This window comes from Vidua chalybeata, chromosome 10 (genome assembly GCF_026979565.1).
Source record: "Vidua chalybeata isolate OUT-0048 chromosome 10, bVidCha1 merged haplotype, whole genome shotgun sequence".
In the NCBI taxonomy this organism is placed as follows: Eukaryota; Metazoa; Chordata; class Aves; order Passeriformes; family Viduidae; genus Vidua; species Vidua chalybeata.
This window is the reverse complement of record NC_071539.1, coordinates 17,627,472-17,640,350: the sequence shown is the minus strand read 5'-3', so window position 1 is coordinate 17,640,350 and position 12,879 is coordinate 17,627,472. Positions and strand designations below refer to the sequence as shown.

The following is a 12,879-nucleotide window of genomic DNA, read 5'->3' as shown; positions in this document are numbered from 1 at the left end:
GAAAGCTCTGCTCCTGTGATGAATGTGGTTTGTATTTGCTAGTTGGTTAAAAAATTGCTTGAGGGGAGGTGTTAGAGGCAATTTAATTAGATTGATCATTATCTTCCTAAGGAAATGTCCAAAAGCCACTAATGTTTTCTTTGTGTCCTAAACCTACGAAGATGGCGAATGATTTAGCAGGAAAACCACGTGAGAAACAGCTGAGGTCACTTGGCTTATTCAGCCTGGAGAAGAGGAGGAGACTGAGGGGAGTTCTCATCCCAGTCTGCAGCTTCCTCACCAGGGGAAGTGGAGGGGCAGGCACTGATCTCTGCCCTCTGGTGCCCGGTGACAGGACCTGAAGGAACAGCATGGGGCTGAGTCAAGGGAGGACTAGGTAAGATACTGGGAAAACATTTTTCACCCAGAGAGTGGCTGGGCACCAAACAGGCTCTCCAGGGCAGTGGTCACAGCACCAGCCTGACAGAGCTCAAAAAGCCCTTGGACACATCTCTCAGGCACGTGGTGTGACTCTTGGGGCTGTCCTGTGCAGAACCAGGAGCTGGACTTTGATGATCCCTCTGAGTCCCTTCCAAGTCAGGATATTCTATAATTCTATGAAATGGGACCTTAAAAGTTTCCTTCACTCAAGAAATCAGTCTGTATTAGGAACATAACTCCCACAAATTCCTTCACTTTCCACAGCAAGAAAAGGGTCACAGACTTCTGTTACCAGCTCATGTAGTACTTGCTCATGCTGATTTCAGGACATGGACAAGGCATATTAAAATTAACAATAAGTAGAAATTTCCCCCTTATTTTTCTCTCTATTAAGTTTAGAGTGAGTTTGGCTAATAAAACCTGAATTCTCATCAGCTGGATGCTGACATCCTCACTGAGACACATTCCCACTAACCTACATGTGCACCTGAAGAGGAATTAGGGAGAAGCTGGCTATGAATGCTGAGTTCTATTTTAACATCTGGTAAGTATTATAATGACATAACTATGTAGGCAGATCAGATAAATATTGACTTGTGGTTGACAAAGAGATGTTTTAAAATACCCACCAAGTGCTGGCCCCAGCCATGCACTTTCATTTCTGCTTTCCTGCTTTCCACTGTGTCCCTGGATGAGATCCTGTCCCACTGGCATCAGTGGCAAGGCTCCCAGCTGCACCAGCAGGCCTGGAATTTTACTCTTCAAATTAACATGTTACAAATTTTTGTACATTTTTCACATATCCAGGAACAGGAAAAAGAAGACAAATATTTCCCACATACTTATGAGTGCATCTAGTAAATTTCACAGCTATTATAAACAAATCCAGAGGCAAACAATAAATAATTCTCCCAGGTAAAAAAGTACAAACACGTAAGATGCACAGGCTGCCTTCCTCCTCAGTCCCTGTGAGCTGGCTCTGCTGACAGGGGAGCCCTGTCATCATGGCCAGGGCTGAGTGTGTGCACACACCAGCAGTGAGGAAAGCACCTGACACATGATGTCACCTGGAGGTTGGGCAAACCTCCAGTGATAGAAGATTGCATTTGGGGAAGATAAAAGAAAATTAATCACACAAACAATTAGATGAGATCTATGGAGTCTGCCCTGGATTGTGGATGGGGGTGATGAAGAGCTGTCCCTGGGATTTCTCACAGGGGCGGTGTGGCCCATGGCCATGGGCTGGCCTGGCCCCAGCCCAGGCTGGGTGATGACATGATTCTGCCATCTCGAGAGCAATGGTACTCAAGGGGCCTGGGTGAGCATCTCCTACAGGCAGCCCAAACTGCAGCACAGGGACATGCTGACTTGCTAAAAAAGCAAAGGAATGTGGCTTTGGTTTCCAAGTGCTCTGGGAAAAAGAGCCTTGATGCAATCTTGCATAATTTGGGGTATTTAAGAATTAAAAAAAAGGAACAAACTTTAAATGAGTGTATGTTGAGCAAATGAAGATTGTGCAGTCCTTGTACAAAATACATTTCTTGGAATAGAAATGGGGTGTTCTAAAAAGAAAAAGGAATGCATTGGTGGAACTAAGGTGCTAAATGTTTCAAAAATATGAATCAGCAGGGATCACCTGTGGCAAGGTTTGCAGCCCCAGAACTTGAGGGGTATCTTCCAAGTGATAGCTCCTCTTTTTCTGTAGGAAACTCCATAGCTATATTTAAGGGAGAAAGTACTTAGAGATGTATCCTTATAGTTGTATGTGTACATGTGACGTATACAATGTAGGCGTGCAAATGTTTGGGAAAAGAAATAAAAGCTCATTCCAAAACCAGACAAAATGAAACTGGGGACAGCTCAGAGTGTATTTTACACCATGAGATGAATTGACAGAAGATGAGCCCATGTAGCATGGCATCCACGCCTAAGTGTTTTTCCCAAAGATCTTGGTGCTATTTAGGGCATTCTATCTTCACATTAAGATAGCAGGAAAAACATCATAGCAGGAAAAAACCCAAATAAAAGGAACACGCTGAATATCCTGTCCTCACCGAGGGGAGGAACGCGGGCTTGGGTGCCGGGGAAGGGAAGCGCAGGGCCCGGCCGGCAAGGGGCGCTCCCGGGCGGGGCAGCGCACCTGTGCGGGCGGGACATCGCACCTGTGCGGGCGGGACATCGCACCTGTGCGGGGCGGGACATCGCACCTGTGCGGGCGGGACATCGCACCTGTGCGGGGCGGGACATCGCACCTGTGCGGGCGGGACATCGCACCTGTGCGGGGCGGGACATTGCACCTGTGCGGGGCGGGGCAGCGCACCTGTGCGGGCGGGGCGGGGCGGAGCGGGGCGGGGCGGGTGCACCTGCCCGCGGCCCCGCGGCCAGCGGGGCGCGCTGGGGCCGCGCTGCGCGGAGGCTGGCGGCAGCATGGCCCGCCTGCTGGGCACCCTGCGCAGCTCCCAGCCCGTGGCGCGCTTCCAGCGCTCCTGCGGGCTCTTCCCCGCCGCCGAGGAGGGCTGCTGCAGCGGCGACCCCGCGGAGGGGCCCCGGGACCGCGGCGCCTGCAATGGAGCGGGCGCGCTGCGCTGCCCGGCCGGCGCCGGCCGCGCTCCCCGCGGCGGGGTGCGGAGCGGCCGCGGCCCGCAGGTGAGTGCGGCGGGGGGCCCGGCTGTGACTCAGCAGAGCCGCCCCGGCACTGTGCGCGCAGGGACGCCCCGGGAGGGTCCCCCCGCATCCCGCCGCCTGCCCGGGCCGGGAGGAGGGAAAAAGGGTTGGGGTTGCGAGCTCGGCTGCATCCCCGCCGGGGAGACGTCTTTGGGCTCTCGGTGCTTCCCCATCGCTGCCGCCCCGGGACGGGGCGGTCGGTGCGAGCGGGAGTTGCCTGCAGAAGGCCTGGGGGGCAGCGCAGTGTCGCCCCGGGAGGCGGCTGGAAGGAGCGGCTCTGTCTGTCCGTGCGGGGCGCACCCGCCGCGGTGCTGCGCTTCGCCGCGCCCGGCCCTGCCCTCTGCACCGCGTGCGGCTGTGCCCGCAGCCGGCCCCGCCGCTGCCGCTCCGAGCGGCTCTGCCCCGCTGCCTGCAGCCGAGGTGCCCATGGAGACAGGCTCGGCTCCCCGCGCTTCCCGCTGGCCGGGCAGGTCGCGGCGTTTCCCGGCACAGTCTGTAATTCCCCTGTGTATCAGAAGGGAACAGGGAAGGGTATGATGCAACCCATGCGTACAGGTCGGACGACCTGCTTTTTCTCTTACTGTAATGACTTGAATTCATTAGCAGATCGCTTTGTGGTGCCTTTTGGAAAGCAGGTGTGATAATGGGCTCCCAAATTCTACCTGCAACATAAACATGGACTAGCCATGAATGTCACAACTCTACCACTCCTTCCCTTCCGTACTATTTTACTCCTCCCTGTTCCACATCCAGTGCTCAGATTCCCATTTCAAGCATTTAAAATTCTCCCTTAGCTGCCGCTTGACTCTTTCTCAATTAGATGTCTTTCAGTCTGTTCACTTCTGAACTACAGTAAGCTCTATTTTGGGTAAACTATGCAGATAATTCACTAAAAGATTTATTGTCACTGCTTTCTTTTGAACAGTGACATAGTTCATGTAGTGATGTTGATATTAAAATCCTGTCCAAGTTAATGCTCCATGAATGCAGCTGTTCACCTTGAGCAATTGTTTTGGGTTTCATGAAGTAAGGCACAATTACCTTTATGTGAAGGTTGAATGTGTTCTGGGTGAGACTCCATGAAACTTGGAGATAGAAGCAGAAGGGTTTGTTTCCACAGAATTATGACACTCGCTTCTGAAACATGAAAGTTAGGTTCAAACACCCCTAAAATGCAGATGGGAATAATAGATTGAAGAGTGTTTCAATGAAGTGCTACAATTATAAAGACAGTCTCTCTCTGTTCCTTTTTATCAAAGCTGGAAATGAAAAGTCCATTTTTGCAAGGCGGGTTTTCTGCAACTTGACAAGAAATATGAAAAGTGAATCTGGACCTCCCTTTAGGCTAAGGCTCAGACCTCCTGCCTTCTTGCTAAATCACCTGGGGCTACCCTGATGTATCTGCAAATAAGCAGGTTTAGGAGTCTCATTTACATAGCAAATTCCTTGGCTATCAATTCTCTATGGATAGTGGCATTTTCTTGCTACTAGCTGCAGGTGTTTGCAGAAAGGTGCTAAAGTGCTGCTGCTGCATCTCCCTCCTGGAGGCTTGTGTGACTTTGTGTGGCATCCATCCCTTCCTGAAACTTGAGAGTTCCAAAGTCCTTGTCATGAGGACAGTTGATTTCTATAAGGTAGTAACTTCCACACTGCTTTGTCTTTACTGTCACAACTGTCTTAAGGATTCTCAGGTTCTCCTATGTAAGTTCTTGGACAACCACTAGGTTATACCTGTAAAAACAGAGCATATTGCATGCAGTGAAGGAGATGTGAATGGCTTACTGGATGATGGGACTGCCACAGCTCCATGTCTCCAGGACGTCCCCCCTTTCTTCAGTGCCAGCTCTCAGGCCCCTACATCTGATATGGGCTGGATCGTGTGCCAGGGTGGCCCAGCTGCAGAGCTGGGAGGGGCAGCTGAGGGCTGGTAGCTGGTGGCAGTTTGGGAGGGGATGGACACACCTGGTAGGGAAGATGCCATACTGCATGGAGAGGAGAGAGGATGTCTCCAAGGAGCAGAGAGACAGAACAGCTCTTCCTCTGGAAGGAGGAGGCTTTTAATCATTGCATACATTTGTGCCAGGAGTGCTGCTTACAATTCATGATCGTCTTTGTTTATGTATAACCTGGAGATTAAGTGTGTGTTTAAAAAAATTTTTAAAAGACACAAGGCCTGATTACAGTGGCCAGTAGCAGCATGAGTGGCTGTGTTTCTGAATCTTTGTAGATCAGTCCTGCCTGCCCCACAGGAGTTTCCATGAGATGAGACAAGGAGTGAAATGCTTAGATGTGACAGCTGTGGCTGCGTGCATTTCTTAAATATTGAATCAGTCACCTAGCCCATATTCTTGATGTTCCTTGGTTACCAGATCATTTAGAATCACTTTTTAATACCTCAAATGCAAACTCTGCTGTCTGTGGATGATACAGAATGGTGCTAGTCCAACACACTAACTGGATTTATGTCCTGGCTTGGACTAGGTATTGAATCTATGGGCTTTTACAACTTGTCTGGGTTTATTACTACAGAAGACAAGAGAGAAACTTCTTGTAATTATCCTGTCTATGGCTAATACTAGTTTCTTTCCTGTGCTGCTTTCTATTATTAGTTTGTTTCACAAGGAATTTATATCTGGAACAGCTAAAAGGTATCTTTTCCTTGTAGGATTTGTAGGAAATCCTCAAGCTGTATATATACCAATATACCACCTGAACCTGGTGTTCTGTGAGTGGCCAAATAAAGGTCACATATATTTAAAAAGTGGAGCTTTGCTTATCTCTAATTTCCTGATGGACTTTTGCTCCTGAAATTGATAGCCTGAATGAAAGGGCACAAAGGAGAAAAACAACCTTCTATTCAAAGTTCTTTGTAGAGATTTGTTTGTCTTTCTCCACTCTTCCTTTCCCAGATGCTTTATCATTCTAAGATCTGTCTTCCTGCCTTTGGGAGAGTGCAGTTCATGTTTACACTGTAGTTATTCCTTAACTGTCAGAACTGCTCCGAGCTGGCGCAATGCTTACAAACTGCCTGATGATGTTTAGTGACTCTATGGTTCTTGCTCATGCCGTAGGTGAGGAGGATAATAACCAGGATAACAGCCAGGTGATGGTAACAGAAACAGAGAAGGTAGGTACAAACTGCACATCCATCTCAGATGTATTACAGTCCCCAAAAATGTGGTCAAGTACTTGCAAGATATAGATGACAACATTGTTTTTGCTGTGATGGGATGGCTGGTAATTTGAAGCATGTTTGCTCTAGAGCTTGAGTCAAGGTCTCTCTTCTGTGGTGGTCCCTTGCAATAGATTTTTGCATCAGCCCCAGATTATTGCGTTTTCTTTTAAAATGGTTTTTCAAGCTTGCTTTGTTTGGTAGCTGAGGTAGGTTCAGCAGGAGAGGCAAACCCTTGTGAAAAAAAGCCCATGAGCACTGCTATGAGAATAGGCTCAAGTGCTAACACTTTGTGCCCCTAGAGAATACAGCTGAACTTTTGGAAGCTCCTCAGTTTGGAGCTGCAGCTGGGGAAACATGAGCTGCAGTTTCTTGTTTCAATGGGCTGAGCACAAGGCTCACGTTCCCCAGCATCGCTCCGTGCTCTGGCGCTCCGTGTTCAGGTCTCCCCTCCCTGCCGTGGCTGCTGAGGGAGCTTGACCATCCTGCAGGTGTCCAGCTCTTGGTTTGAGGTTTTAGTAGCCAGTGAGGGATAGTGTTCATCTGTATGAACAAGGTGGTTTCATCGGAGGGTTTTGGCCAGTCCTGAGTGACCGTCCTTTGGAAGATGACAGCAGAATCACATCCAAGATTGAGGTGGTGTGTGGCAACCCTGTGAGAATCTGTTAGCACTGGGTTGGCCTCTCCTCAGGGAGCAGCCTTGCATCCCCTCTGGAGAACAGGCTGCAAAGACAGGTGCGTGCTCTTTGTTACCATCTCATCCTCAGGATCTTGCTGCAGAATCACCTGAAGCTAAGAGGAGTTGGTGAAGCTTTGCTGATTGCAATAGATATCCTGTGTGGTGCCTGCTGCTGAGAGAGTGGCTGCTGGCACAGGGGCTCACGAGGGAGGGGCTGTGCTGGCAGCCCAGGTCTTTACACTGATGATGATGATGATGTGCTTCATGACTCAGTGCTTCCTGGCTCACAGCCTGAATCATATTTTTGAAGGCCATTGGACCTCTTAATGAGGAGCTGTCAGGATCCCAGGATTAATTCCAGTACTTGGAGGTGAGCCACTTACTGCTTTAAAATTCTGCTGACTGTCTTGGGCCATTACTTCAGATATCAACCAGAATAATAAAAGTTAATCTGCTGTTATTTTTCTCGTTTGTGTCTCTGGAGAAGAGGAGCAGATTTAACAAACAAGAAGCCAGGGAAAATGTGTTCCGGAAAATTCCTTTGGACAGCCAGTTCTTTCAATTTATCTCATTTTTATGCTCTGCAGAGAATGTGTATGGGTCATCTGGGCAGTGGAAGGTGACTAATGACTGCTATGTCAAGTAAATCTGAGGTCTAGAGGGTACAGGTAGTGTTGTCTAAACCCTGAAATTTTTATTTAAAATGTCTGTTCACTTTCCTGCTTTAAAGGGTGTCATATCAGTCCAGTTTGGTTAGCACCTGTTACTTACTTTCCCAAGGTAAACAGCTATTGGTCTAGATGTAGAGGACTGTGAATGCTTTAATACGGACCTAAATTGCTGATTTATTTATTTTATTACTAAATTTTGGAATATTTATTACTAGCAATAAAAATATATGTTTAATCCTTCCTTTTGATGACAGCTGGCAGTTGCAAACCACTGTTAACAGAGTTCCCTGAGCCTGTGGGTTCTGGCACACAGAAAGTGGTCCCTATCAGCCCTGGTCAGGTCATTTTTATCCCCTTTGCAGTTTGCTCCACTGGATGGAATTGTGACTGCTTACTTAAGTCAGCCAGTTTATGAGGTGTAGTGCCTTTAGTGTTCCCCATTGCCATTTTCCTTTGCAAAGTGAGAGTGCTGGGGTACTTTATTTCACAGGAGGAGTCAGTGTCAGACACCTCAGTTGTGACACAGGAACAAAGCCTGGATGCCTGCAGTGGGCTCAGAGGCATTAGCAGTGAGGAACCTGTTCCCTGACAAATACACAGCCCACCCACCAGGACCTGTGGCATGAAGCAAAGGGCAGAGCAAGCAAAAGACTGAAAGAAAGGTCTAGGGAGGAGAAGGGAGTCCTTATGGAAGGGCAGCTGACACCCGTGTCACCTGCAGGTGTGAGGTGCTGGGGTGAATTTTGAGCTGGGACTGACTGAAGCATTAAAGCTTGCAAGCACCTGCCAAAAAGTGCCACCAGCGCTGTGCCAAGCTCTGGTGGCTGGGGGAGTGCCAAGGGGGCTGCAGCCACAGAGTGGCTCATTCAGAGGGGTAGGAGAGCCAGGCCTTGAAGCAGCACTTGGCAGCATCAGGTTGGTCTCCTTGTGTGTTTCTCCATCAGAAACAGAGCTGACCTCAGCATGGCCTGCACTACATGCAGCTAACAATGAGGTAGCAGTGAATTAAGAACATCTTATCTGCAGCTCTCCCCCCAGGGGCGGGCTGGCTGCTGAGCTGTCCTCCCATGTGCCTCTCCACAGCCACAGCTGCAGTTTGAACACATCCCTTCCTCCTTACAGGGGTCTGTGCCTTTTGGGAGCACAGGGACAAGGCACTTGAATACATGTGATGGTACTTAACCCAAAGCTCTATTTGGCACTGCCTTAGGAAACCGCTCTTTGACTTGAACCCTGGAACTATCTGCTGGCAAAAATGTCATTTCACCCTGTGCTGGTGCCTGATTGTAAGAGATTAAAGCAAATAGTTTAGTTGTCTGAAAATGGTATGGCGTTACTCTGTTTGTTCCTGAAGCCTTGCTGCTCTGTGCCTCTCAGAACAGACCTCTGCCATGGAACTAATCTTTGAGCAAAATTAACTGCCTGGATTAATGATGCTGCTGTGTAGAAAAAAGTGATTAATCTATGGTGTCAAACTTCCAAGTTAAAGTTAATTTCCAAAATAAAATCTGAACATGAGAACAAGCTTTTTGCTCTGAAAACAAATGTAACAGTGAAGTCCTGGTTCTCCATGGTCATTGGCCATTCCTGCAAGCTTGTGTTGGATTGGATTAGGTTAGGTTAAGTTAAGCTTCTCTTGAGGATCTTCTCAGACCTGGTGTGCTGGGGCAAAAGTGAGTGACAGTCTGCCTATTCCTCCTCCTCAGTATCCCTGCAGAGCACCTTGGGTATCCAGCAGCCATGCAGGCCCTAGTAACACTCTGACTCATTTGGTTTTGGCAGAAAGTCAAAACTAAGAGGAGGTGGTGCTTGAGGGAGATGGGTGGGTGTGTGGGCAGGGTGACCATCTTATGCTGTGCTGCTGGAAAACTGCTGTTTTGTGGCACATCCTTCTACTCAAAACAGTTTTAGTAACACTGTACTTTTGGAAATATGAAGTACAGTAAGTTTCAGAGGAATCTGATATCTGTTTTGAAGCTTGAATCACCATCGTTCTGAACTACCTAAAATTTGCTTTCTCTGTTTCTTAACTTGCCTTTTCCTCCCTCTGTCCACAGACACTGATGTTACCTAATCCTTAAAATACCTTCCTCAGGCATTTCCAGGTGCAAGCTCTGTGTTGCACCCCACAAAATTGCAGTCTAATTCTCGTAAATTAAAATGCAATTAAATAAACCCGTTCTTCCACTATAAAATGTGGAAGAAGGAAGCCTTTTCCTTCTGCCCTTCCCTTGCCTGACTCTCTTGCCCTGTTGTTTCCATATTGCACAAATTGGCCAATTCTTCCTGGAATGTGGGAGGATGAAGTGCATGAGAAGCTCACCCACCACATCTGTCAGGGCAGCTGAAAGAGCCGTGTCCAACCTGCCCAACCTCTGCCTGGCAAAGCAGGGCTCAGGGGATGAAGGAGGTGAGCTCATCCAGGAGGACAGGTGCATGGCCCTATTTATGCTGGTGTTGTGCAGCTTTCTTGTCAGAAAAATGCTGCTGGTACACATCAGTGATTCATAACAAAAGTGTCAGAACTGGGCTTCTGGGGAGTTACTCCAGCAATTGGAATGATCATGAGAGGAGCAGCTTTCCATAAAGAGTGGGCAAGGAAATAAATGCAGAGGTGTTACCCTCCATGTCGGACAGGTGCCTTCAGGTGTGTGCTCAAAAGTCTGAAGATCATGGTGGAAGGTAGACCTGTTGGAGTTCCTCAAAATTATACTGCAAGAAAAGGGGTGAAACATAATTCTGATCCCATGACACCACTGTGTGGAGGAATGTCAGACTGCCTTGCCTTTTTAATAGCAACAAGCAAAAGCTCCAAAGTACATGAGCTGGTAGGTTTGACTAGATGATCTTTAAAGGTCCCCTTGCAACCCAAACTGTTCTATGATTCTCTGAATCATGGATGTCAACTCTCCAGGCCTCTGCTAAGAAAGGAATATAGGAAGTTAAATGGCCTGTGAGTCTGAGTGCCACGATGGACACCTTTTGATGGAAAGTGATCAGAGTCTTTTCAGAACAGGCTTCATAGCCATGTGGAAATGTAGGTGTGAGAGGCATGATGTCTGTGAGGTGAATTTAGGAGAAGGTTCAGATAGGCTGGAGGATGAGAACAGAAGTCAAATAGTCTTGTCAAGCTGAAGGTATGGTTGAAAATTGACTTCTATTCAATAGGTGCAGATACTTATTGAAGAAGCAGGTGTAGAATGGAGCAATAGATGTGGTAGAGATTTCATGGAGGAAGAAAAAGTTGTTTGAAATCACAGGTTTGACATGGTTCAGTGGTGACAAACCTCTGAAAGCTGCCCACAAAACGAATGACATTGTGCAGGACTGTTCCTTCAGCATTGCTGAAGTGTCGCATCTGATCTTTGGGCTCTGTAATTCAAGACAGGCATGTTAGGTGCTGTGTCTGGAAAATGCTCAGTACCCCCTGTAAGAATTACCAGGTGTTTAGGGAGTGAAAGAGTTATGTCATTTTTTAGTGCTTATAACAACCTTCTCCTGTGCCAGCCTTCACAGGAAGGAAACAATTTGTTCCTTGTCTGCAGTAGAGAAGAAAATAGCCATAAGCTTCAATTTCAGCAAGAAAGTCTCAGGCTAGGTGGCAGGAGAGCAAAGCTCTTGGAGATGTCCTGGAGCAAGCAGTGGAGTTTCCAACTCTGGTTCAGTAAGGACAGGTTAGACAAACTTCCACCAGAGTGTAAGCCATCCATCCTTGGTGGACAAACTGGACCAGCCTTGGTTTAGGCTGTCTGTCAGGAAATGTGAGGCTGTCCTTCCCAGTGACTGCAGGCATGGTCCTCCACCAGCAACCTCAGCCTCTTTAGCAGCCACTCCCCTTTCCATCTGAAAGAGACGTTGGTTTCTTTAAGACAGCTTTCTTTCAGAAGACAACATAATCAATTTTTCCTTCCTTGATTCTTCCTATTAATTGCCTACACAAATGCTCTGTCAACACTAGTCTTATGTTATTCCACTTTATATTTAAATGACTTGGCAGATTCTGTTACTTCTACGTGTGTTCCTTCAGCACAAGGAAGGAGGCTAATCATGTTACTTCCAGAGCAAGATACAAAAATAAAACCTGTAACTCAGTCTATCTCCCAGCTGCTAACCAGAGTGGAAGGAAAACAATATGAAGATTTAAAAAATGAAATCTTCACACAGAAACTGAAGTGTCTTAACTGTGTTCTGGACCCATTCCAGCTTCAGTGTGCTGCTTGATGTGCAGATGTGTACATCTGTCTCAGCTGACCATCCTTTACAGGCTGAAGGGAAGACTTTGGCTGAACACATACTGATGTAAGGCATGGTGGCTGGATGGGCATTGTGCCCAGGGGGGCAGCGTTGGTGGGAGACCTGCACGTACCTTTCCCAGTGTCTATCTGGGTGGTCTCAGCCTTTGGTCTGGCAGACCACAGCCCCTTTCAGCCTGACTGTTTCCAGCCATCCCTGGTGCTGTTGGCTGTACAGCACTACTCTTCTATTGCACCTTGCTGAGAATTTTATCTAATGTCCTTTTGGAATGAGTTAAGAAATTGCTGAAATACTACCAGGATTCTGCTTGATTTTTAGGCTCCCCGCTGGTCCTTTACCTGAAACCACTGAAAGTGCTGTGACTCTCTGGCTTGAAGGTTGAGCATTGTTATGTCTCATGCAATGATTGTCTTGCTTCTGCATCAGCTGATGGTTCCTGGCCACATCCCTGCTCATTAGGCCAGGAGTGCATGCTGCTGTCTTTGCTTGCACAACAGCTGGGAGCTGCATGTGTCCTCTGTGTGCTGGTCAACAAGGACTTGCTGCCAACAGCAGAGCTGGACAAAATTTTATGACATTTAAGGAGTATTTTCTTGGGATTTCTGTTTGTCTCCATCTCCACGTTTCTGAGGTTTTGGTTGGCTCTAGGTGTCCCTCCAACAACACCCTGTAAACCTGGACAGCTATTGAAAACTGGCTGCCTCATGTTCTGCAGAGACTAAAAAATTAATTACTAGTTTCAAAGTATTTAAACAGAGTGGGAAGCTGCACATATGTATGAGCTTGGTTAGGTGTATTTTTGATGCCTTGGGGCTCCTTGTGTGTGCTTTGTGGGCTCTGGGTGCTGTTGTCCTGCCCCTGCTGTCTCCTGACATCTCTGCAATTCCTCCCATGACTCTGTGCTGCTCTTTGCTGGCTCCCCCTCACCCTACCGTGGGTGCTGTGCACCCAGTGAGGGGCTCATGGCCACACCAGGATTTCCCACTGGGCACAGCCCCTGTCCCCTGGCCACCCCATGC

The 12,879-nt window shown here is 47.9% G+C and overlaps 1 protein-coding gene across 1 annotated transcript in view; it reads left to right on the top strand.

Annotated features, from left to right (window-relative positions):
- The first annotated feature begins 2,847 nt into the window (after nucleotides 1–2,847).
- SGPP2 (sphingosine-1-phosphate phosphatase 2) overlaps nucleotides 2,848–12,879 on the top strand; it is a 32,488-nt gene continuing 22,456 nt past the window's right edge. The window contains exon 1 of the mRNA XM_053952330.1: nucleotides 2,848–3,066. Within this exon, the coding sequence (XP_053808305.1) occupies nucleotides 2,848–3,066 (219 nt within the window). The remainder of the gene's footprint in view (nucleotides 3,067–12,879) is intronic.